Below are 25,373 nucleotides of genomic sequence, written 5' to 3'. Positions count from 1 at the left end.
AATGCAAAGCTTCAGCTTTGAGAATCCAGCTCCTTAAAGTCTCCTGCTATTATCAATGCAAATTAGTGTCAAACATAACCCTGGAACTCAGGCTCAACACTGGAGCCAGTGCAGTTACCCAGATGACTGACATTTTCAAGGACTCACGTATTCCCCACACACTCTCCCTCCCTCCCTTTCCTCTCCGACTCGGATGAGTTTATCACACAGCCTTTGTGTGTAAAGAATAATCTTTTTGGGAGATTTAATTACAAGGTGAAATACATCCAGTTCTTTTATCCCATTTTAGATGGATGATAAAGAAGCCGAACTGCTGCACATGTTGTAAACTCTTATTAGGATTAATGTTACCGGAACCAGTTTTTATCACCTTAATAACACTATTTGTCACATGCCCTGACACGCACCCAGCAAAGGTGTAGCTGCGGGAGCCTCTCCAGCCCATCAAACATGAATCTAAAGGGTAGAAAATGCAATTTGGAAGCTGCACTAGCATAAATAAATACTTTTTATTATGGAGCTGCTCTGTACTGCTTTCATCTCCTACAGACCATTGTATTTTCCAAGTGTACGTACGTACACACGCACGCACACCTGCACAAAATGTGGTATGGGCAAGCACGTGCTTTGACAAACCACAGAATCTGCCCCTGCTTTGGCATTCTTCCTATGGTTTTCTGAACTCCAAGGAGATACAAAATCCCGTTAGAAAACAATGGTGTGAAATGTGATACATTGGCTGCTTTCAAACGTGGCACTATTAATTGAGTTTAGACCCCCACACGCAGGAGGGAGAAGTTTCATAAACCCTGATATGAATGGAATCGGTCAAGTGATTGTTAGAATTTCAGGCCAAGGTTTCTGAAAATTAAGGCTGACGGGGGAGGTTTTCAGAAGGACCAAACAAGAGTTAAGCACAATGGGAGCGAAGTCCTAACTCCTTTTTGTGCCTGGGAACATCTAAAGTTATGCTGTTAAGTCCATATTTAGGCACCCAAATAAGCACCTTGATGGTCAAAGGAGCTCAACTTCTCTGAACTACGAGCGACTTCACCATGAGCTGCTGCGGGCACTGACCTTTTAAGGCGGAGGGGAAATCAGGGTACTTCTTTAAATGCCTAACTTCAAACCCAAGAGACTAGTTTTAGGCACCCTTTTTTTTTTTTTTTAAATTGGCCTCAAGTGATGATAAATATCCCCCTGCCTCACCCCATGCGGGGAATGAAAACGTGACTGCAGCATGGTGCAAACGCAGAAAGGATCAGAAAATAAAACTGCCTGGTTTAACTGGCCAATCAGAGCAAAAGGAAACAGACAGCACATATGGTAAAAAGTAACTAACTTACACCCTTCCCCTTCCGCCCCCCGTTCAGTAACGAGTGCCACATGGGCAGACTTCTGCAATGAGCTTTTTCAGGCAGATGATCAGGGTCCATGGTGTTCAGGGTAACCTGGGACCGCTGTTTGTTTCTAGGCAGCATTTTCACCTGGATGAAAACATACAGCATGTGTTTTATTTTGCAATTCTTACCGAGGGGCTCGAAACCCAAATTTACAGCAAGGGAATTGGTTTGACAGGTTGCAAAAAGTTGGTTAAAATTAATTATATGTAAAATACTCCCCCCTTTTCCTCACGCGGGAGAAGTTTTCTGGCTCTTTATGAAATCAGAGAGGCACTCTCTGCGTCTCCCCCAGGGGAAGCTGCTACATTTGCTCTGGAGTTTTGTCGTCTCACAGGCCTGCTTTGCTTTCCTTGTTCCGGAGAGGCTGGATCTCCGTCGGGGAAGCGCTAGAATTTCTGAAGGAATTTGAGAACCAGGTCCCGCAGCTTGACCCGGAGTGTTTCGTCATTGTCGCAGATGATGTGTGTTGAATCCTCTTCTATCTGAATGAGGGTTTCTGCCTCTTGCAAGAGCACAATGTGTCCCTTTGCTGTGTCCTCTACCTTCACATCACTGAAGCCATGCTGCAGATGGGGATTGGGGAGAAAGAGTACTCACATTTAGAATGAAATATTTGGGGGTGGGAGGCTTTAAGGGCCATAAAAGACACAGCTCTGCACTCAAATTCTGTAACACCAAGAAGAAGGAGGACTGAAAGCTGCTGTAAGTAGCAAACTGCTTTGTAAGCATTAGTTATAAGCCTACTGAAATTCCTATGATAAACACTTAGGCTATGTCTACGCTGCGCACCTTACAGAAGCACAGCTGTGCCACCTCCTGCCGACAAAATAAAACCACCTCCAAGAAAGGGCGGTAACTTCGTTGGCAGGACAGAGTCTCCCACTGACAAAGCGCTATCCACACTGGGGCTTTTAGTCAGTAAAACTTTTGTTGGAGTATTTTTTCACACTCCTGACTGGCAACAATTTACTGATGAAAGCGCAGCATAGCTATAGCTGAAGTATTATACCCATTATATAGATGGGGAAACTGTGGTACAGGAAGGTTAAAGCCAAAATGTGCAGAAATGGCAACTCATTTTGGGTGCCCAACTTTAGACAGCTGGGCTTGACCTTCAGCGGTGGACTTCATGTCCACCTTCTTGACTTCAAATGCAGTTGTGGGAGCTCAGCACCTCCAGCAGGGGGAAGGGAGAGAATCAGGCCCTCTAGGTATCGCAAGACATCCTCCAAAAACAGAGGCACCCAAAGTTAATTGGCCCTTTTGAAACTTTTGGCCGAAGTGACTTGCTTAGGATGACACACCAGGTCAGTTGCAGGTGTAGGAATAAAACTCTGACTTCTAGTACTCTGTTCTAACCCCTAGACATTGCTCCCTTCCCTACCAGTACAGCTCTGTTCTGTTCTCACCATAAACCACCTCTCCCCTCCTCCACCAGCTAAAACCTGGCTCTTTCAGGAGTGGAGCCAAGGAGGACATGAAGTGCTCCATCAATGCAGTAACTTTAATTGCTCCTTAGTTCATTTGATAGTTTTTTTCCCCTTCCACACCTCAGAAACCAGTGGATGATCTAGAACACGCATTGCGACGGAGAAAGAGAGAGGAAGGAAGGTTAATTTGTTGGGAGGCTTCCTGCATTATTTAAGGCTGTCAGTTTAACAAGCACTGTGTTAGCGGGGATCCCTTCTGGGGCTACATGATGCTACGCCCAACTCCCATGGCTAGACACCATTACTGAGGTGTCCGGAGCACAAAGCCGGAGTTCAGAAAAATTTTAAATTTTGGTGGGGAGCAAAGGTATTTGAACAGTGAAAGAAGAGCAAAATGAGACTCGACAGGCCATCGAGCCTCCCCACCCATGAGAGAGCAGGATGGCTCCTCACAGTGGCATCCTGCAGCTATTTGTCCAACTTAGGTTTAAAATGACGGATAAAATGGGGCTCCCATTGCTTTCCTTGGGAAGATACTTCACAGACAGCAGAACCCCCACCCCCATATTCAGGGTATCTATTATCTCCTCCCTTCACCCTGTTCAGTCTTTTTATATCCCTTTGGACCACCCTTTCCTGCTCCACACTGGCTTTCTGGGCTCTGGGAAAGTCCCCTTGAACCTCCATGCTGCAGGAAACATAATGTTATTACCTTCTCCAGTGTCTGCACAAACTGGTCCATGGGAATAGAGCCACTCAGCAACGGCTTTAAAGGTTTGCATTCTGGCGCGTCGTCACTCACCCGCTTTCTCTTCTTGCTGGCTGGGGGCTGTGCGGGTTTTGGAGGGGGCTAAAGGCAAGAATGCACAGTAAACAGACCAGCTGAAAAGCTTATTACAGCATTAGTAACCTGAGGTGAGAGGTGGTGGGGAGGGGCAGACTCTTACCCTCACAGCTGAGAGGGGGTGTTGTAGCTCTGAAGGGAAGACAAGGAAACTGACCCTGGATTCCACTGCCCCACCATCACTGGCGGGCCAGGATCTTCAAAGCAATTACCAATTTTGGGTGCCCATCTTGAGACACCTTAAAGGAGTGTGCTGAGCACTTGCTCTTGCAGATTCAGGCTTCAAGGTTTAGACCATTATTATTGATTTAGCACCTACAACAGTCTCTGTTCAAGTGCTGTACAAGACAAAATGAGGCCGTGCCCACCCTGACGAACCTAGAAGACACACACCCAAGTCAGGCTGCACTGGCAAATCCCGAGTGAGGAACTAGTTGTTGGGGGTTCTGGGTGTTAACGGTGTCAGTAACTCGCTTCTCACTGGTATCACAAAAGTCAACCTACAGGGAGGGATTTTGCATGGGCAGCCCCTGGAAAAGCATTCTCTGGAGCAGTTAGGAAGTTTGCCCAGGGAAGTACGCCGAGTCATGCTGGGAAGCTTCCGGCTCCTTCTCTGGCGGGGAGGAAGGGAGCAGAGCAGCCCAAGTGCCACTGCCCCTTTCCCAGGAACGGAGGAGGAAGCAGGGTAGCCCCTGAGCTGCTGATCTTTTCTCAGGCTCGGAGGGGGGAGAAGAGCGGCCCACAAGCCCCAGCTCCTTTATGAGCAGGAGGAGCTCAGGAGGGCAGCAAAGGTTCTCTGCGAAGAGCTAGGGCTTGGCTTTCATTCATTTAGACATTGCCTCCCCCTACAAAGCAGTGCTGTGGCAGCTGCAGAACTGCTACTCTTGTAAGCCTGAATGGGGAAGGATTCTCTCCCCAGCTGAGCATTGGAGAACCTCAGTTCACAGTCTAACCCAGGGGTCGGTAACCTTTCAGAAGTGCTGTGCTGAGTCTTCATTTATTCACTCGGATTTAAGGTTTCGCGTGCCGGTAATACAGTTTAATGTTTTTTTAGAAGGTCTCTTTCTATAAGTCTATAACATATAACTAAACTATTGTTGTATGTAAAGTAAATAAGGTTTTTAAAATGTTTAAGAAGCTTCATTTAAAATTAAATTAAAATGCAGAGCCCCCTGGACCAGTGGCCAGGACCCGGGCAGTGTGGGTGCCACTGAAAATCAGCTTGCGTGCCGCCTTCGGCACACGTGCCATAGGTTGCCTACCCCTGGTCTAACCCCAGTGTGGTGGTGCATGATCTGCCCCTAGGAGAACAGAGCATTTCATTCACTTAGGGGACAGGGGTCCTCCTGCAGTGTTTTAAGGCTGTCTACCTTCTACTCCATGACCATCCACTGTGAAAGACTAAATGATACAAGTACTTGTACTAGGGACAGACACTAATGTGATTTGTGGCCTTTCCTTATGAATAATCCCTCTGCTCCTTTTATCTCCGCTAGGCGCACAGAGATTTAGAAGCAGCTCACTTTCAGTTCCGCATCTGATTCATCCAGGAGTCCAGCCTGGCTCATGCGCACTAAGAGAGAGCATCTGACTGCATCTGCTGCAGTGTGGGCACAGGTGCTAGTTGAAGGGGTTGCCACATGGGAAGAGCTGGGACCCAGATGCCAGGGCTGCCCTGTGGATGGAGAGTTCCCTCCGATCCCCATCATACCGTACCTGAAGCACATGCTTGTTGTCTTTAGTATGCAGCACAGCAGAAACGGTTGCTAAGGAAATGCCAGGTTTAATCTCCAAGGGCACCAGCGAATCTGCAAGCTGAAGCAAACAAAGGATTTTGTTTAGCAAGTGATAATCTCTAAATTCCAACCAAGCCAGCTGCGATTTAAATTGGCAGCCTGATGTTTTTAACACGAACTAATGAACTGTAAACACAGACCAGGGTGCAATGACAGAGCACTCCTACCTGGCATCCCCCCTCCACGTCTCTCTCCTCTTCTGCGGCTCAGTGCTATTGACTTTTGTATCGCTCTCAGAAGTGGGTTTTCGGTATCCAGGGGCAACTTTTATGAAATGGACAGTTAAAGAGACACCTAATTTTTTGTCTGGACTACAGAGTCTGGAGGGGAAGCTGAATTTGTTTGGAACCAGCTTGTTAAAGTGCATGTAAATGCTTGTGTTGCTTTTTGTTTTCACTCAACCTCTAGATTGGGTCTGAATTTCAGTCAACAGCATCCCTTTTAAATACGCATTGCCCACTAGTTTTTGGAGGGAGGATGTGGCAGTAAATGCTCCCTGGTCAGCATTGTGGATGCGGAGGTTTGCAGAAGGTGGGCAACTAGGAAGTGACATGAGGAGCAAATTTCAGTCACCCACTCAAGCCTCCCGCTGGCCTTTCTCTTTAGTCACAGACTGTTAAACTTTCTCATTCATGGTAAACATCAATTTTTTAAATATGATCAACATGTCTCTGGCCCCAGGTGCAACTTTATAAAGCACCTACAGATTGATATTCATATAAAACTTACTGTCACTGTCTAAAGAGATGTCCCCGTGCCATCTAAAACTCCCCCCCTCTCAGCACATCTCTGCAGGGGAAGTCTGAGCAAACTGACAGGCCTTGCAGAGTGGGCAGGCAGACCCAGGACCTGCCAGACCAAGGTGGTTGGGGAAATTAATTCCTGAGTTGGGGGATTGGCCAGCAGCCTCTAAACATACTAATCCAGGACCTGTGAGCACAAGCATCTTGAATGTCACATGCTGGTGAGCCAGGCAGATAAAAAGAGGTACGCCAGACCCAAGCCGTAAATGTACGTAGGAGGTCAGAACTAAACACCTTGACCTGCACGAGTGAACTGGAAGCCAACGCCGTTCTTGGAGCACAGATATGATAGGGTCCCTGCCACAAACAGCACAAAGTGAATGAGTATTTATATGCTGCATCCGCTGACTTTTCCACTTAGTCTTCAAGGGTAGCCCCAGCAGAGGGCACTGCAGTCATCCAATGTGGAGGTACCAAAGGCATGGATGGGAGCTCCTGAATCTGATGGAAAAGGCTGCAAACTAGCCAGCCCAAGATGGCTAGTAGTGTTCTCAGGATTCAGAAGCTGTTGGGACTCCAGATGGTGAAGTGAGGTAACAACAGGTAAGCACAACCATTCACTGGAAGGGGCAGGGATCGACTTCACTATTTCCCCATAGTAGTAACCCCCATGTCCCACGCGATATCACGTCAGCCTGCCGTGGACAGAACCTCCACTAGATTTCTCTCATCTGAGCCTAGTCCTCTGCTCGGCATCCATGACTGGGGCCAGATTTTGAGAAGGACTTAGCATCTAGGGTGCCGAGCTCCCTTGAAACTCCAGCCACTCATTTCCATGCCTAAGTGGGAACAGAGCTCGTTAGAAAGTCGGGCCTCTATAGCCAAGCATCTCCGGTACACTGATAGCAAGGGAACACAAGCGGTCTTGCCGCTACCACACTGTTCACATGCATGAAAAACAGCATTTCACAGAGATGGGGATTATTCCCAGTCCAGGCCCAGAGGGGTTAATCAATGCTTTGCTAGAGATCACACAGCAAGTCCATGGCAGAGTTTGGAATAAGAGCAGGGGACTGTCTTAAACCACTATACCATGCCACCTCCCCACAGTGCAAGGAGGTGGGTACTATATACTTTCCTATGGAAGCAGTTGCTGCAAGGATGTTATGTCATTGCAAGTGGTAGAGGCCATGATCCATACAATTTTGAACAGAAGCGAAGTGTGGGGTTTCCAAAAGCACTCAGCCTTGGTCTGACCCCACTCCCAGTGAAGCAATGGGAGTTTTACCACTGGCTTCAATGGAAGCATTTAGGCCAACGCTAAACATTTCTGAAAATCTTACCCAGTGTCACTATTAAGAGGCAGCCCATCCTATGAAGAAATTTGAGAACACCGGCTTAAAAAGGGACAGATCGATGTTTTCCACTGGAAAGTAATAGACACGCATATAGGCCTCAGTAGCAAAATGTAAAAGAAAAGCCATATGTTGGCAGTCACAGCTTCAGATCTGGCCTCAGAGCTAAAAATAGCTTTGCTTGCAGCGGTGTAACGCATTGCACTTTGAAGGGATCGAAGGCACTTTCTCTCCCTGCCCCTTTGCACTCTGGAATCAATACAGAACTGGCTCTAACAAAGAACACAATGAAAAGTGACAACTATTGTAAAGGAAGAGATTCTTAAATCAAAGGAGCTGCCTTGTATGAAAGTTCTAAGAGTGCCTCTTCTGTCACTGCAGCACTCTGCTATTCCCCTCTATTGAGTATTAAACACACGGGGACAGCAAATCGCAACACTTGAGCCATTAACAGTCAACGACGCTCTGCAGTAGCCATTCACTTTTACTTTCTCTATGATACTGGCTTATCTTCCTTGATCGAGAGTTGGCTGATTCTTAGTATGGAAGCTCAATGACCCAAACTGAAGGTTATTACGTCACATCCAACGATCGAACAAGAAGGAAAGTTCTACCTCCCAGTCATTACTTCAACCCTAGCGCCATGGACTAGCATTGTGGAAGCCATGGAAAAACACACACGAACACTGAGCACTAGCATTACACTGGTCAGCCCCCTACACACAGATGAGCACTTGCGTGGTGTTACTAACATGAAAACATTGGTAGTGTTCTGATTTCCTTCCATGTTCCTACTGCCGGAGGCCTGGGAAGAATCAATACTAGTGTAGCACCTGGGATTAATGTCATCAACTTTTAGATTGGGAGGTGGCACGTTTGAGTGTGGCTTGCTGCTCTTTTAGTTTCACACTCTTTACTTTTCTCTTTTGGTCTGTTTCCATTTTAATTTTTACCATAAAGAATCAACCCCTAAAAGAGTAAGATTGCCAGCGTCGTGCCAGAGTGCAGCTCCGCGAACTAGGAGAATTGCAGAGAGATTTGTTTTTGGAAGTGTCACTACTGTGATTTTTGCACGTAGATGGCAGTGTAAGTCCTTGTAGCGTAAGTGACTTCTTAGCAAACACTGCTGCCGAATCTCTCGCTTGGGATTGTATTTTCCACAACTGAACAGGATCTGGCATTCCAAACACTGCTGATGGCCAGCTACAGTTGTTGGCATGGAAGATAAAGGTACATGCAGGCTGATGGTCAAATCCTAAATCTTGACCTAGCCCTTTCTCAGGTAAAACGGTCATTGCACTTCAGTTCAGGCCATGCATTACCTTCAGTTCACAGGCAGAATCCCACTGAAGGCAACGAGGGGCTGCACAATGACTGAGGATAAAATAAGTCTTTTGTAGTAAATTTTTAAGCTAGTTACTGGCCAAACATTTCCATTTCCCCACCCACCCATCAAGTGCCAGAACTGTAGCTCCTGAGTTTAGATAAGCACAGGGCCAAGATACTCCCCAGGCCAGTCCGTGCACAAGACATGCTTCACACAGCCTTTTAACCTAGAAGGTGAATCCATATAAAATTAGCATCCTCCCTAATTGGTTATGCCGACATTTATAGGCAACTTCACTTCTGTGGATAGTGAAGGTTTGGTTAGGCCTGACAGAAGCCTGCTGTGATTTAATAGTTTTACACGTGTAACTTTATGCTGTGCTGTAAGACATCACAGATTAACTTCTGTCTTCCCCACAAACATGATAAAAGTAACCACATAGCTAGAAGAAACTGGCTGGGATGAGCAGAAAACCTGGACTGACCGGGGAAGGGAGTTAACAGAAATGAAAGACTAATGCATAGGTATAAAGAGAGAGAACAAAAAGTTATCAGCTGAAGCTGTCTACGGTCCAGTGCTGGAGGGGACTACAGTGAGAGTGTCCCGAGGTGCTTCCCACTTGTGAGAAACTGATCATTACTTCCTAGTGTTTTCCCTCTATAAAAAGATTTATTAGACCCCGCTGGTGAGTGGTGAATTTCAATCCAGTACCTTCCCCTTTTATCCCATCTTCTGCAAGTGGAACAGGCCTTGGTCTAAGCAAGAGAGCACACAGGAAGGTTTAGCCAGAAGGGATAAGATTCAGTGGAGCAAGGTCTGAGACAGGCCGCACCTTACTGATCCCACTCTCTCTCTCCGGAGGAAAAGGGAACCAAGGAAGAGTACAGCTTGAGCCACCCAGACCAAGGGACACTTCAGAGCAAATGGGTCCAGTGTGGTGGGACCACACAGCAGCCTGCTGAGTCCCCAGGAAGGGGAGTTCATCTAGGGCTGGGGCGCTGCTAGAGGCCCCCCAACCAAGGCCAGAGCCCCATTGTGCTAGAAGGTGCACACACATCCAGCAGCACCGGTCCTTTCCCCAATGAGCTTTACAAGAGAAGAATATTTTAAAAACAAAACAGCCCTCGTTCAATTAGCCTGCTGCCGAAATCATGTGATAGGCATCACTGTTCAAATTGTAATTAAACTGGAGTCTCACTGTTTGCTCGAAGGCTACTGTTCAAATTTCTGTTTGCTCCAGATGATGTTTTCCATTCTCCTGTGAACAGACAATGCCTAACCAATTTCCAGTAAGCTGCCTTTTAAAGTGACATGCAGATGCTCAAAGGAACAGATTAGTTAAACAAAGCAAAAATGCTTCCATAATACTCTGGAGAGCCAGCCCTAGCCTTGTGCCACTGAAGAGTCAAACACTCGCTGAACAAAGGCTGTACTAAGTGTAAATCCTATTAACATCTAAAAGTCTTACGGGGCAAGATTTTCCTCTCTGTTACAGTGATCTCAATGCACAGTAACTCCACTGACGGCCCTGGATTCACACCTGTGTAAGAGACCAGAATCTGACCCTGGAAAGGTTAGTGAAGATTTTTTTGGGTGGGGATGTGGAGGAAAGCGGTTTTAACAGAAAGCCTCCTTTCATCACACACATCACCGAAGCCGTTCTGTTGCTACTGGGACCATGACGACTCATGGGTTTTTCACTTTTAACAAGAGAGTTGAGGAATCAGGAGACAAATCTGGACACACCTCTTTGTACAGTTTGAAAGTCTGTGGAAGTTAATGTACTAGAGAAAGAGGGAAATGGCTGACAGACACTTACACGCTGGTGCTTTCCAGAGCAGGTTTTAGTGTCTGTCCTTTGGTTTAAGTTGTGTTTTGAAAGATAACAGGCTGGGTTCACAATGTGGATGCAGAGAGCTGTACAATACCCCTCCCTGTGGCAGTCCAGCCCCCACACAACACAGGGTGGTGGTATTCACCGCCAGACAAGCAGGTGGTGTTGCCACTTACACCGTCGCTTGAGATTTTCCACCATACAGGGACCACTGTTGGTGTGATTTTGACCCCGAATGGCCGTCCCTGAAGATGGGGATGTTGCAGGCACCTTCTGACACTGAAATCTTCCAAATGGCTGGGAAGCCGGCATAAACCCTGGCTGAAATCGGTAATTCATCTGTGCAAGGGGAAAACCTTTCCACACCAACTACTACTGACTCCTCTGCACAACAAAGAAGCAACACACTGGTCTCTTCTCGGGGATCATAACGGCAGGGGGCTATGACAACTCCCGAAAGGTGGAGTGGGGGCAGTTCTCTGGGATGTTAAGTGAAGAGTGGGGGTGAAACAAATACATGCCACAGCATGCAATGCAATGTCCCCTCCTCCCAGGTCTTTGAAGATTATAATGATCCCTAAAGATCAGTTGTACTAGAGGGCATGGCTGATGATATGGAAAAGGAGAGATTACACTCTTAGAGATGTCAGGGATTTGCATAGCCTGACTGAGTTGTGGTTAGCGCCAACTGCCATCCTTATTGTGAGACTCAAAGGTCACAGACTGCATGGACCAGGAAGACAGAATTCGATTTCCATGTGGTTGTGCTGGGTCGTCCTGGAGGTATGTTCGCAGTGCAGGGGGAGAAAGTTAACTCCCTCAGCAGAGACACTTGTTGTGTGGGTGGCCAGAGAATTCAGTCTTTAGCACTGCCAATTCAGCACCTTTCACCAGCATTACGTTCATTTAGAGAATGAACAAAATCTTTTCTGTGCTATTTTCTCTTAACATTTCAGTGCTGGTGAAGGATGCCCTATTGACAGCCCTTTATTAGTAGGGTTTTCTATTGAGTTCACCACTGTGGTATCCTGGGGTGTGATTTTATACCAATATAGTTAAATCTCTCTCTCTCACCCCCCTCCTTCCCTCATGTGGACACAGCTATACCAGTAAAACCACTTTTACAAGTTGTGGCAGCGGGAGGTATAGACGCCAGATCTCCCAATTCCCACATAGCACCTCTCTCCACTGGTTAACAGTCAACAGAGCAAGCTTCGTCACATCCCACCCCAAGTGTACTTCCGACCTGACCTGGAGGGACCAGCTCTAGGGATATGTTGGGAATTCAGTCTCCATGGCCCATTCAGTTTCTTGGTCTCGGTTGAGGCCGCCAAAAAGGGGGTGAGTTTTGTTGGTACTTTGTCTGACACTAGCTCAATCATTTCAATTCCCCTTCTTCCTCTCCTCACTATTTTCCCCATGGCTGGTCGGAGAGTCTCACTGAAGAGGCTGGATCCTTCTCAGGGAGGTCAGCTGCACAGTGTGAGAAATACACTGCACAGGCTGTGGTACCACACAAGTGCCAGGTAACAGACTCAATGCTCTAGGAGGTCCTTTCCAGAACTCTCTCTGGGTTCCTATTTGGACCCCAGACTGGGTGAACTATTCATAAAGACCAATTAATCCACCCCATTGGCTCTTTTCTGTTTACAAATATTCTGCAAAGAATCAGGCTTCCCAGAAGCCAGGCGTGCTTCAAAACTACGACAGATATTTCACATGAACCTATTTCAGCTTCAGCACTGCTCACGAGGAGTTGGCTTCAAGCATTTGGCAGCCATGCTTTAAAACTCAGGGTGTTCCAACTGGTCATGGAGGACATTTCCATGCCCTGAATGGACAAATAGCTTTGAATTAGGTTTCTGGTGTGACTAGAAGTTTTATAGCTAGTGGTATTTGCTGGAAAAGAAAAATGGCGGTTTCTGCAAATATTCTTGCCAATAAGCTTGTGGGCGGAGCATATTCGAGGAAAACAAACACAGCTGGCATCTCTCTCTCTCTCTCACAGTCATCTGGACTCCTTCAGCAGAGTATTTGAGAGCCTCACAAGCTTTAGTGAATTCATCTTCCCAACATTCCTGTTAGGGAGTGCAGTGCTATTACCCACGTTGTACAGAGGGGGAACTGAGGCACAGAGACACTAAGTGACTTGCCCAAGTTGACCCAGGAAGTCTGTGGTAGAGCAGGGACATCAGTGTTTGTCTCCCAAGTACCAGGCCAGTGCCCTAACCAGTGGGCCATCCTTCCTCTTTCTGAAAGGAATGTATTTAAAATACAAGAATGTCTGAATAACGTTTTTTGCAGGATTTCCTCTGCTGTTAGCCTCGCTGTTTTCAGAGACAGGTGATATTGCCCCAGAGCAGAGCCAGGCCAAGAAATAGGTACCACTCAAACCCTCAGGCTTGAAGGGAAGCCCCAGAACTTGACAGTAGAATTTAAATGCTCTTGATCTGGCTCTCTGCATAAGGGGTGAATATCACCCTGCTAACACAAGATTTGTTTTGGTCACAACCCTCAACATACGTCACCTTTTACTAGCCCTAGCTTTAACAGGATCCAATAAATATGCAAATGGCTCCAACAAATTCACATGCCACAGTAACGTTGCATCTGAGAGTATATTTTTCAAATAAAAACCCATCCTCAACTCCAGGGATAATCTCAGCAGGTGGTTGCGTACTCACAAAACTGAATTCAGGCACAAATTGGATACAGATGATGTGGTGGTGGTAGGAGCTTGGCTTATTGCAGTTTGTTACTCAGGAACAGTTCTTCATGTAGTTCTGCATCCTGTGTTAACACTAAGGGTATTGTTTTTCCTCCAATGAAAAACAGATTTTTTTTTAATCCGTTTCCATGGGGCTATATAGTCTGCTTGTAAACAGCCTCACCTTTGATCCACAGACACATCTGTGCTGATTGTATTGTCAAAATATTTTAACATCATGTCTGTTAGAATACAGGTCACTTAATATTAAGAGTACGTTTGTGCATAGTTTATAGAATTAATACATTATTAATCAATGTGACAGGCATAAGTAGTATTCATCTGGAATACTGTGTACACAATTCTGGTCTCCCCTGTTTACGGAAGATAACTTCAAATGCAACAGTTGCAGAGAAGGTCTTCTAGGATGATCAGAGGAATGGAGACTCACAGAAATGTCGGACCGGAAGGGACCCTCGATAGGTCATCTATTCCAGACCCCTGCACTGAGACACGACTAATATTATTTAGACCATCTCTGACGAAGTGTTTGTCTAACCTGTTCTTAAAAACCTCCAATCACAGAGATTCCACAACCTCCTTAGCAGGGCCGGCTCCAGACCCCAGCGCGCCAAGCAGGCGCGTGGGGCGGCATTGTCCTGGCAGGGCGGCATTTGGCTCCGGCGGACCTTCCGCAGTCATGCCTGCGGGAGGTCCACCGGAGCCCCGGGACGAGTGGACCTGCCGCAGGCATGACTGCGAACGGTGCCCTCTTCCCGCGGCTCCGCTTGAGCTCCCGCAGGCATGACTGCGGCGGGTGTGCTTGTCCCGCGGCTCGGACGGAGCTCCCGCAGGCGTGCCTGCGGATGCTCCACTGGAGCCGCGGGACCACGGGACCGTCCGCAGGCACTTCTGCCCCGGCCGCGGGACCGGGGAAGGACGGCGCGAGCGGCGCGGCGCCCTGCTTGGGGCGGCGGAATTTCTAGAGCCGCCCCTGCTCCTTAGGTAATTTGTTCCACTACTACACTGACAGTAAGTATTTCCTGATGTCTAACTTAAATCTATCTTGCTGCTATTTAAGCCTGTTACTCCTTGTGCTATCCTCATTGGATAAGGAGAATAATTTATCCTCCTCCTCTTTATAACAAACTTTGACACACTTGAAGACTTATGTCCCCCCTCACTCTTCTCTTCTCCACAGTAAACAAACCCAATTTTTTCAATCTTTCCTCGTAGGTCATGTTAATCATTTCTGTGGCTGTCCTCTGGACTTTCTCCAATTTGTCCAATCTTTCCCGAAGCATGGTGCCCAGAATGGGACACTGCTCCAACTGAGGCCTTATCAGTGCTGAGTAGTGCAGAAGAATTAATTACTTCTCGTGTTTTGCTAACAACACTTCTGCTAAAACATCCCAGAATGATGCTCACTGGTTTTTCCAACTGTATTTCATTGACTCGCATTTAGTTTGTGATCTACTATATCCGCCAGATCCTTTTCTGCAGTATCCCTTTCTAGGCAGTCATTTCCCATTTTGTATTTGTGCAACAGATTATTCCCTTCCTAAGTGTAGTGCTTTGTGTTTGTCCTTACAAGAGGAGGCTTAAAGAGCTTGGCTTGTTTAGCCTAACAAAACAAATGATGAGGGGAGATATGATTGCTCTCAATAAGTACAGCAGAGGGATAAACACCAGGGAGGGAGAGGAGTTATTTAAGTTAAGGGCCAGTGTTGGCATAAGAACAAACTGGCCCTCAATAAATGTAGGCTTGAAATTAGACAAAGGTTTCTAACCATCAGAAGAGTGAAGTTCTGGAACAGCCTCCCCAGGGTAGTAATGGAGGGGAAAAAACCTACCTTGTCTCAGGACTGAGCTGGATAAGTTTATGGCGGGAATGGTCTGATGAGATTACCTTACAATGGCATATGGCCCTTCTGGGACTGCTATGAGCAAATATCTTCAACAGGGGAAATGGGTCACTGATTGGGAGGGCTCTACAGAGAATTCTTCTGGCTGCTGGGTCTTGCCCACGTGGTCAGGGTCTAACTGTTTGCCATAACTGGGGTCAGCAAGGAATTTTCACCCAGGTCAGATTCACAGCGACCTTAGAGTCTGGCGGCAGAGGGGGCTGCCTTCCTCTAGTGTGGGGCAGGAGTCACCGGCCAGTTTGAACTAGAGTAAATGGTGGATTCTCTGTAACGTTAAGGCTTTAAATCACGATTTGAGGATTTCAGTAACTCTGCCAGAGGATATGGGCCTATTACACGAGTGGGCGGGTGAGGTTTTGTGGCCTGCGATGTGCAGGAGGTCAGACTAGATGATCATGATGATCCCTTCTGGCCTTAAAGTCTATGAGCCTATGTCAGATGGTTACAAGCAACCAATTAATTTATTGGACTAAGACCGTTTACTGAATCATCATTTGTTAACACTAAATAAGGGATTGGTCCTGCTTTGAGCAGGGGGTTGGACTAGATGATCTCCTGAGGTCCCTTCCAACCCCGATATTCTATGATTCTAAGCCATTTGCTAGCGTGCCTTAACACGCTTTCACAAGAGAAGGAGAGGGTTTTTCTAGCTAGTGGTGCAGGAGACAGAAGCCAGTAGCCCTGACTGTCAATTCCCAGCTCTCTCTCGGACTCACTGAGAGACCTTGGGCAAATCATTCAGCTTCTCAGTGCCTCAGTTTACCCATCTTTTAAATGGGGATTGTATTTGGCAACCTCACCGGTGTCCACAGAGGATTAACATATGTGTGACGTGCTTTGAAGTGTGACGTGCTTGCAAAGGATAATCAACATTTTTAGCTTTCCCACAGTGATTCCGTCAACCTTAATATATTCACACTGTGAACACCCTCTCAGGAGTACCGCTCATTCTAGCCTTCTGCTTAGTGGCAAGTGCTTTGCACCTTCATATGCAATATAAGTCACATGTGCAACACCTTTCTGTCTGAAGAGACTACAGACACAGAGCATCAGGACCAATGTGGCGTTAGACAGCAAGGGGCCACCAGGCTGTTTTCCTTTTGTCACTCACTTCTGGCATGATTTCAATCTTCTCGTAGCGCCGCTTGAACGGGAGAGTCAGCACCTCTGCTCTGCGGTAGGACATTGCCGGCGGCTGGCAATCTATCATCAGGTCTGTGCGATGGGACTGGGTGGGTGGAGGCTGGGTGTACTGCTCTGGACAAACCACATGGAGAGGCTAGAAGAGACGAGAAGACGGTGGTGAAGACAGACGTCCAACTGTCAATGTGCACTGCCCTAGGAGGTGTATATAATGCAAGTACTGACACTGCAATTATAAGGTTTGTAACATGGTTATACATTAGCAATGAACCTTAGTTGTGTTCCAGCAGCATCCAGATGCCCTTAATCAGGATTGGAGTTAGCGGTTCAGGACCGGGACAGTCTGTTATGTTATGTGTTGTACACCGCCTAGCACAACAGACCCTGACTGGTGTCCCGAGGCAGCATTTGAATACAAATAAATGTCAATAGTTATGCCAGGTGCTGTACAAAACTGAAGACAGTCCCAAACAGCTTTCACTCGAAATAGGGACAAAATGCCACAGGTGGGTGTAGGGTGACCAGATGGCCCATTAAATCGGGACTGTCCCGATTTTGAGGAGTTTGTCTTGTGTCCCGACCGCGTCCCGACCAGAGTACAGTCGGGACGCCATTTGTCCCAATATTTTGTTTCCTGGTCTTCTGTGGCAATTTGGCGGAGTGTCCTTCAGTCGCTGACAGTCTTCGGCGGTATTTTGGTGGCAAGGTTTATTACCCACCGCCGAAATACCGCCGAAGACTGTCCGCGACTGAAGGACTCTCCACCGAATTGCTGCTGAAGTCTCCCTCCCCTGACCCCCCCCGCGACGGTCCTGATATTTTCCCCTTAACATTTGGTCACCTTAGGTGGGTGTAGAATACAAAGGAGTGGAGGGTGGGAAGACAAAGGTGACAGGAGGAGGAATATATGGTTGCATATATTAGCCAAACGGACCATTTGGAGGCTTCATAGATTTTTTTTAAACTAGATATATTAACAGATCACTAATAGGCTGTTTACTAGAGGGGTCATGGTAGAGGCGTGGGTCTGATGGACAAGGCAGCGTCCGTGAGAACCGATCAGAGGAGGGCAACATGGGAAGCGAACAATGGAATCTGCCATCATTCACAGAGTGAAGGGGAAGCTCACAATGTGAAGAGATGATTCTTTCACAGCCCCTCACACTATCATGTGTGTTGGATGTGTTGAAGAGGGAGCCAATTGAAGAACCCAACAGGAGGAGGGGTGGGGGTAACATGATTGAAGGGATGAGCCAGGAAGAAAATTTTAGCAGCAGCGTTTTGAATAGAAGGGGTGGGGTGAGGTGAGGTGGATGTTGGGAAGACTGAAGAGGAGACTGTGGTAGCCAAGGCGGGAGATGTCAGTCTGAAGAAGAGCTCTGGCAGTCTGGCCGGAGAGAAAAAAGGAAGCAGCAGGATTTGGATATGGCCTGGATGTGAAGGACCAGAAAGTGCAGTATCCGTATCAAAGAGGAGGCTGTGATTATAGGCCTGAGGGACCAGGCAATGGTGGAGTTAACTGAAGTTGATGAAGCTGAGGGAACCCAGCACACTTTGCACTTCTGGGACATAAATACTTATCACACACATCCAGGGCATATTTAAACAAGCAGGAAAGATTCAAAGGGGAAAATGATTGCATTTATAAACTGCTAAGAGGCTCAATCCTGGAAATGCGTGATGTTTTATGCTACACACCTACTGCTACTTTGCATAGTGAGCCGTTAAATGTTTAAGTCCACTGTCTGGAGACTGGTGGCCATTTTGTACACATTTCAGTGCAGGCTATTAGAAGAGGAGGCATATGCTGTGTGCTCTCTTCTAGAGACTTGGCAAAACAAGAAAACAGAAAGAGTCATTTCTTTAATATAAAGATCATCCACAGTGAAAGTATCCATTAGGTGGGTGGGTGTAGGTGTATAAATATAAAGAGAAAGCAAGAGAGATTTCATTACCTGGACTTCTTTGAGTAACTTGGACACCTGAATAAAATTCAGTCTTGTGTCGATGGGGCAGTAAACGCATTTCATAGCCAGAGGTTGATAAGGAGCCAGTGCATCCAGATAAGAAAAGTCAGGCTCTGGGAGAGGAAAAAAAAGTGCAGAAGATATTTGATGTCTCAAGAACAAAGATTGCCCAATTCCTCTCCCTATTACCATGTCCTAGTCTAGACAAGCTGTCGTTTGGCAATGTTAATTCACTTATGGGTTTTTCTTTTTTCCCCCTAGTTATTTTCAGTTAATTTGATGAAAATTATGCCCACAATTAGTCTTAGCTCAATCAAGCAACAGAGCAGCACCATTTCATCTGAAAGCATTATTGCCTGATTTTTCTATAACAAATTTAATCAAGACAAAAACAGCATCTCTTAGTTTTAATCAGATCCTAAAAAAAAAAAAAAAGCACAATTTACCATTTTTCAGTATCACAAACCCACCTGAGTGGCCTGGTTTCTCAGCCTGACAAAAATCCAACATAAACACTTCATATTTCAAGATGATTTTGCATAAGTGTCACCTTCAGCAAATACATTTTCACCATTTTCCTCATAATTATTCCTTTTAGTTTAGGCTGGGTGTCAGTATTAGATTCATGGAAGAATAAGGAACTATTCAATAAATATTCTACCATAATCCTAGTGGATCTGTAGAGAACTGGATAACTCAGGACAGCATGCAATAGAATAGGATATTCACCTTTTTTACCTCCATGCTACCAGTGCATTCTAGCACAGGTGGTAGTGACTGAAAGCTGCTGTCATCAGACGGCTGTTCTGCAGCTTATGTGATTTTTGGTAGTGACCTCAGACGAGTTTCTAGGGGATTGGTGCTTCCTCACTAAACCCACAATGGCTGGTTCTAACTGGCATCCTTGTTGGGCATGTACTTAAAGAGAGTCAGAAACTTTCCACAAACTTCCATCACACTCCTAGGTCTTGTCTACGCTAGTAAAATTCAGACCTATAGTTTTCCAGCCGGGTAACAACTGTGGAAGTGTAAGTACGATTCAGAACAGAGTTAGGAGACATGGTGGTAAAACCCCAAACAAACACACACCCAACTCTTGTGGATTACTTCCTCCACCTGTGGAGAACTAGGGGAGGAAATCTGGCAGTGAGGCACAATGCTGGGTTGTGCCTCAATTTCACCGGAGGGCCCGCTGGGGGAAGGATGTGGAAAAGCTTGCTCCCTCACTGTCTTACCCCTGTTTGGAGAATAGGCTGATCTTCGCAGGGCTGTCAATGACACCCTGACAGAACTAAACTCACTATAAGAAACCACAGTGGATGCAATGCTGCATATCTCAGGAGGCCTCACGTAGGCTGGGTCAGTGCCGACGCTCACTCACATGCTAGGCTTTGGCCACCAGCTTTAGGGTCTCCTAATAGCATTGTGAAGCAGCTATATAAATAAGAGAACCTGCTCCATTTCATTCAGGTCTCAAAATGACTACATTTTAGTATCTGATGGGACAATTGCTTCTCCTTGCAGGAAGGCTCAGAATGAAACACCTTCTCGGTAAGGGCCAGATTCTGCTACCCTTGCTCATGTTGGGTAATACCTTACTGCATGAGTAGTTGCATTGATTTCCATGGGACTACTTGTGGAGTAAGGTACTAATCAACGTGAGGACATCAGAACCTGGCTCCAAATTAAGGAGTGAGGTTTGGTATTTCCAAAGCGGTGTGCTGCTATATGGCAGTGTTGCCAGCTATTGGAATCAGAGCTAAAGCAGCTAATGATGGAGTGACTACCCAGATAACACGGAGTATGGTACAAAAATCCACAGCCAGTCACTCCGCAGGGCTCATGCTTTGCTTGCAAACAGGCCTCTTCTGGCTTTCATTAGTGACAAAATGTAGCGTTTGTTTAATAGGGGGATTATATCCTGCCTTTCCAATGGGGATGCCCGTGACCGTCTACAGAGCTGTCTCCTCACCATAGTATCAGGGCACCTTCCAGAGAAAAAAAGCGGAGTCTCTAGCACTTTTCCCAGTTCAGGGCCAGAACTGTGCTTGGGGCAGGGATGGTGGAACGGCTTTCTCAAGGAGGAAGGCTTTGCAACATTTCCTAACGATGGTCAAACTCTGATCACCTCTGGAAGATTGTTCTCCTTAGAGGATGTTTCCTTCCCAGCTCTCATGTGCTTTGTCCTGGGCTCTGGGATCTGCATTGTCACAGAGGAATGCACCGGTCCCAGTAGTTCATAGATCACAATCAGCCTTTGACACGGCAGGAGCTTGATCCATTAATTGCTTTGAAAATTAGGACCAAGGCCTTAAACTGGCATCGGAAGCTGACTGGGAGAATGTGGAGGGACTTGAGCACAGGCTTGCTCTCAGTGCCTGAGCCAGGGAGACAGTAGGCCACCCCGTTCTGGACCAGCTGGAACCTGTGTATCATCTTCACATTCAGCTTCAGATACAGTCAGCTAAAGTAATCCAGCCTGGAGGTGACAACTCATAGATCACTGTGGCTAGGTCCCCGGCCAGAAAGCAGGAATGAAGTTTCTTAGCAAGCTAGAGGTAAAGGGAGGAATTTTGGAAACCGAGTCCACCTGTTCATCCCAGAGTAGCAAGAAGTCTAAGAGGAGCCTGAGGTTTTGTGCCACTTTGATGAAAAAGGGCTGTATGCTTTTGATGGAAGTTGGAGACAAAGTCTTGGCCAGCTCATCAAAGCATTTCCCTTTTCCAATCAGCATCGCTTCTGCCTTGGCAGGGCTCAACTTGAGCCAACTGCTCTTCATCCAAGAGCCGATCTCTTGTAGGCATTTTACTGCAGAACATACAAAGATCTTGCTTACAAAAGGCAAGGACTGGCTATGCAGGGCAAGAATCAACTCTACAGGGCTAACAGAAATGAAATGCAGTATAAATTATTTGTCAATGTCAATCCTGAGAGCCTTACTTGAACAAGCTCCTACTGAAGTCATCAAACCGGGGAACGAGGGAGGCCCTCGGAATCTGATCCAACAAGAACGTCTGACACATTATCAGTTCTATACTGTGAACAGCACTTCACTTACCTGTAAATATAACAGTGTTAAGGCTAGATTTTCCCCACAGCTCCATAAAGTGCACCACATCCCCAAACCTGAGGGAGGGATGTCCAGTGAACACAACGCACGGCTGTTTGAAATCATTGCTGAAGTCTCCATGGATACTGGGATAGTGCTTCAGTTTGTTTGTCTGAATGAGCTGAAATAAAATAATAATGAGACTTTACCAACTTTTTGCACATCTACGCTCGGCTATTATTATATTATTGTGTATGTCTGTGTGTTTGTGTGTGTGTATATATATATACACACACACACACACACCCAACCCCAGTATATAGCTGATTATTTATAATATATTCATAGATTCTAGGACTGGAAGGGACCTTGAGAGGTCATCGAGTCCAGTCCCCTGCCCTCATGGCAGGACCAAATACTGTCTAGACCATCCCTGATAGACATTTATCTAACCTACTCTTAAATATCTCCAGAGATGGGGATTCCACAACCTCCCTAGGCAGTTTATTCCAGTGTTTAACCACCCTGACAATTAGGAACTTTTTCCTAATGTCGAACCTAAACCTCCCTTGCTGCAGTTTAAGCCCATTGCTTCTTGTTCTATCTTTAGAGGCTAAGATGAACAAGCTTTCTCCTTCCTCCTTATGACACCCTTTTAGATCCCTGGAAACTGCTATCATGTCCCCTGTCAGTCTTCTCTTTTCCAAACAAAACAAACCCAATTCTTTCAGCCTTCCTTCGTAGGTCATGTTCTCAAGACCTTTAATCATTCTTGTTGCTCTTCTCTGGACCCTCTCCAATTTCTCCACATCTTTCTTGAAATGCGGTGCCCAGAACTGGACACAATACTCCAGTTGAGGCCTAACCAGCGCAGAGTAGAGCGGAAGAATGACTTCTCGTGTCTTGCTCACAACACAACATACACGGCTCACTCCCATATATTCCATAAGACTTGAGCTCATTGAGTCACTGTTGCAGTAAACATTCTGAGGGAGGTGTGGTCTGGAGAGCTGAGCACAGGACTGGACCTGGGAACTTCAGAGTTATGCTCCTGACTTCCTGTAATACTATTCTGAAAGGTGGCTCTGCAGAGGTTCCCCATGTAGTGTTTCTCAATGATTTCCAAAGTAAAGTATCTTCAGTTTACCGGTAAAAAGCTGCTCTTTCTAGCTGCTGTCTCACTGAACACACTATGGGATCCGAGAGTTAACGTGGGTTCTTTGCAGGTCATATTAATGCTGAGAAATTCTGCCCTGAGCGACATCTGTCACTACTGGATTTAGCCACTTTTCAGAGTAGAGCTTTGCTTTATTTCCTCTGCCTCTGGTTTCTGTAAAATGAGGATCCAACTTGCCCAGAGTGTTGGGAGGAGCCTGGATTTAATAAATAAATGTATCCTCCGGACACAATCTGATTAGATTCTCTCAGTACGTATATGCTCTATCACCATAGTCTCTGAGCATCTTGACTTTCTGAATTGAGGAAACTGCTATCTGAATAAATTGTTTCATATATAGTCCATGGTTTAAGAAATTGAGAAAATGAAACATTTTAAATACATCAATAAAGTCAAAGGAAACACAGTGATTTTTCTTTCCCTGCCAGTCAGTATATAAAAGAACTGGGGCTCTTAATTTAACCCCCCCGAACACACAGTGCTGTTTGCAGCCAAGTGTAGCAGTCATTCAGGCTGTAGGAATTTGCAACACAGGCTCAAGCAATGTGTTTCGAAAAGCATCTGTGCTATTCTACAGAAATCCTGCACAATCCTGCTTGTGACTGAATGGCACTATACACACCAACTTGCATACCATGACTTATAGCCAGAGACCTTCATTCTGGTCTCCACTGTACTACATTCAATTTTAGAAGAGAAACCCAGAGGAAGAGTGCGTTAAAATAAGCATCTCGTGGTCTTTCACTGCTGTAACTCTTGCCTTTCCAGAGCTCTGCTCCCTTTTATTTATCTATCATCTCTTGCCGTGTTATGTTAACTCAGATTCTAAGTTTCTTGGGGCAGCACTGATCCCGTTTCTGTACTACTAAGAAACATGAATGCCTCTGCTGTAAAACAACAACATTTATTGGGTACACAGGATCTGAACAAGAAATAAAAACCACCATCCACCCACAAGTTCTGGAGGTATCGTATATGCAGGTTGTTACCCAAGTTCAGCAGCAATGAACACTGTTTGCAATTGGGCAAGCTAAACCACTACAGGTCCCTGTAGTCCAGGGGTCGGCAACCTTTCAGAAGTGCTGTGCCAAGTCTTCATTTCTTCACTCTGATTTAAGGTTCCGCGTGCCAGTCATACATTTTAACCTTTTTAGGTGGTCTCTTTCTATAAGTCTATAATATATAACTAAACTATTGTTGTATGTAAAGTAAATAAGGGTTTTAAAACATTTAAGAAGCTTCATGTAAAATTAAATTAAAATGCAGAGCCCCCCCAGCCCGGTGGCCAGGACCCGGGCAGTGTGAGTGCCACCGAAAATCAGCCCGCGTGCCGCCTTTGGCATGCGTGCCATAGGTTGCCTACCCCTGCTGTAGTCAATGCAATACTGACACTGGAATATGAAACACAGAAACTTGCCCTCAATTCCAGGTTATGAAAGAAGCCTTGCTACACATTGGACAAATAAGTACTTTCTCCTCTTCTCTCACACTTCCACCTTCTCTCCTTTTCAGCTTCTTCTAAAAGGGTTTTCTGGCACAATTTTGTCTTTGATGTGTTTGGCCATTGGTTTGCCTGCCTGCTGCTGCACAGGCAATGTAAAACTACACTCCAGCCCAGAAATGGATCACAAGCAGGGTTTGATTGGCAGCACTACCTTTGGGGTCTGATGTACAAGATAGAAACTGCATGCAGGCCCGTCCATTAGATTTACCACTTGGGCTCTTGGATCACAGAGAATTAACCACATCATCATAAGGGGCTTATGACTTTCTCTACGTCTTTACAGCATGGAAGTCTGAGGCACCCCACCTCCTGCAACTTGACAATAATATCGAATTCCAATTCAGCTTTTAAATGGAAAATTTAAATATGCATCCAATGACTGTTGTGGCAGTTAATATGCACTCAGTCTTGCAAACCCTCCTATAATTAAGGCTGGTAAAGATTTCTGATTGAAGCATCTGGAGTGCAATATTTAGAATCTAAATGTTGCCTCCAGTAATAAGAGCTGGCTGCAGAGCGGCTTAGCAGACAATAGGCAAAACATGTTTTATCCTGTAAATGATAGGAATCTAATCGATCCTAGAAGGGAAACCGTTCCAAAAGCTAACTGCAGCACATGTCAGAGCTCTGTCAAAATCCTAAACCTGAAGTTGTAAATCTTGTTTCAGTGGAGTACGGGGGGAATTTATACTCTGGAAACCAAAGTGGATGTGTGATGTGCCACAGAACCAGGGAAAGGCTCCAGGAAAATTGCAATAATGACTGACAATCCTATGACTGGCAATTATAGAATACCTTTCTTCCAAAGATCCCAAATCACTCTACTAGTACACAGATCCACAATCTCCCATTCTAATATAACATTTTACACACAGCACTCAAAGTTTTGCTAAGCACTGGGGGGGACCATTAAGTCAGAAGATGATCAAAGACCTGACTTATTTTATCTGCATATGTTTAGATTCATAGACATGTGATGCACTGTAAAATGTATCTTTATAAATGTACGCAAGTTCTATATTGTCCAAGATCATGTGATCATTTAATTTGTTGTGCAACTCTGGCCATCTCACCTGCACCCTGCTCACTAATCCACCTTCCAAGCCTCTGAGCACCTTCAAAGCAGCTTCTTGTGCTTATCATGAGAGCCAGAGATTCTTTAAATGATA

At 46.0% G+C, this 25,373-nt stretch overlaps 1 protein-coding gene across 3 annotated transcripts in view; it reads right to left on the bottom strand.

Moving 5' to 3' along the window:
• Positions 1 to 490: 490 nt before the first annotated feature.
• The window catches only part of INTS9 (integrator complex subunit 9), an 83,366-nt gene continuing 58,483 nt past the window's right edge, over positions 491 to 25,373 (bottom strand). For all 3 annotated transcript variants that reach the window (XM_039532994.1, XM_039532995.1, XM_039532996.1), the window contains exons 12-17: positions 21,533 to 21,704; positions 18,463 to 18,587; positions 16,476 to 16,643; positions 5,394 to 5,492; positions 3,546 to 3,683; positions 491 to 1,966 (exon numbers count right to left, since the gene is read on the bottom strand). In XM_039532994.1, coding sequence (XP_039388928.1) covers positions 1,790 to 1,966; positions 3,546 to 3,683; positions 5,394 to 5,492; positions 16,476 to 16,643; positions 18,463 to 18,587; positions 21,533 to 21,704 — 879 coding nt within the window. In that variant the 3' untranslated portion in view covers positions 491 to 1,789. The remainder of the gene's footprint in view (positions 1,967 to 3,545; positions 3,684 to 5,393; positions 5,493 to 16,475; positions 16,644 to 18,462; positions 18,588 to 21,532; positions 21,705 to 25,373) is intronic.

The sequence above is a fragment of the Mauremys reevesii genome, linkage group 3, assembly GCF_016161935.1.
Source record: "Mauremys reevesii isolate NIE-2019 linkage group 3, ASM1616193v1, whole genome shotgun sequence".
Taxonomy (NCBI): domain Eukaryota; kingdom Metazoa; phylum Chordata; order Testudines; family Geoemydidae; genus Mauremys; species Mauremys reevesii.
The sequence above is the reverse complement of the archived record's forward strand: the minus strand, read 5'-3'. Positions and strand labels throughout refer to the sequence as shown.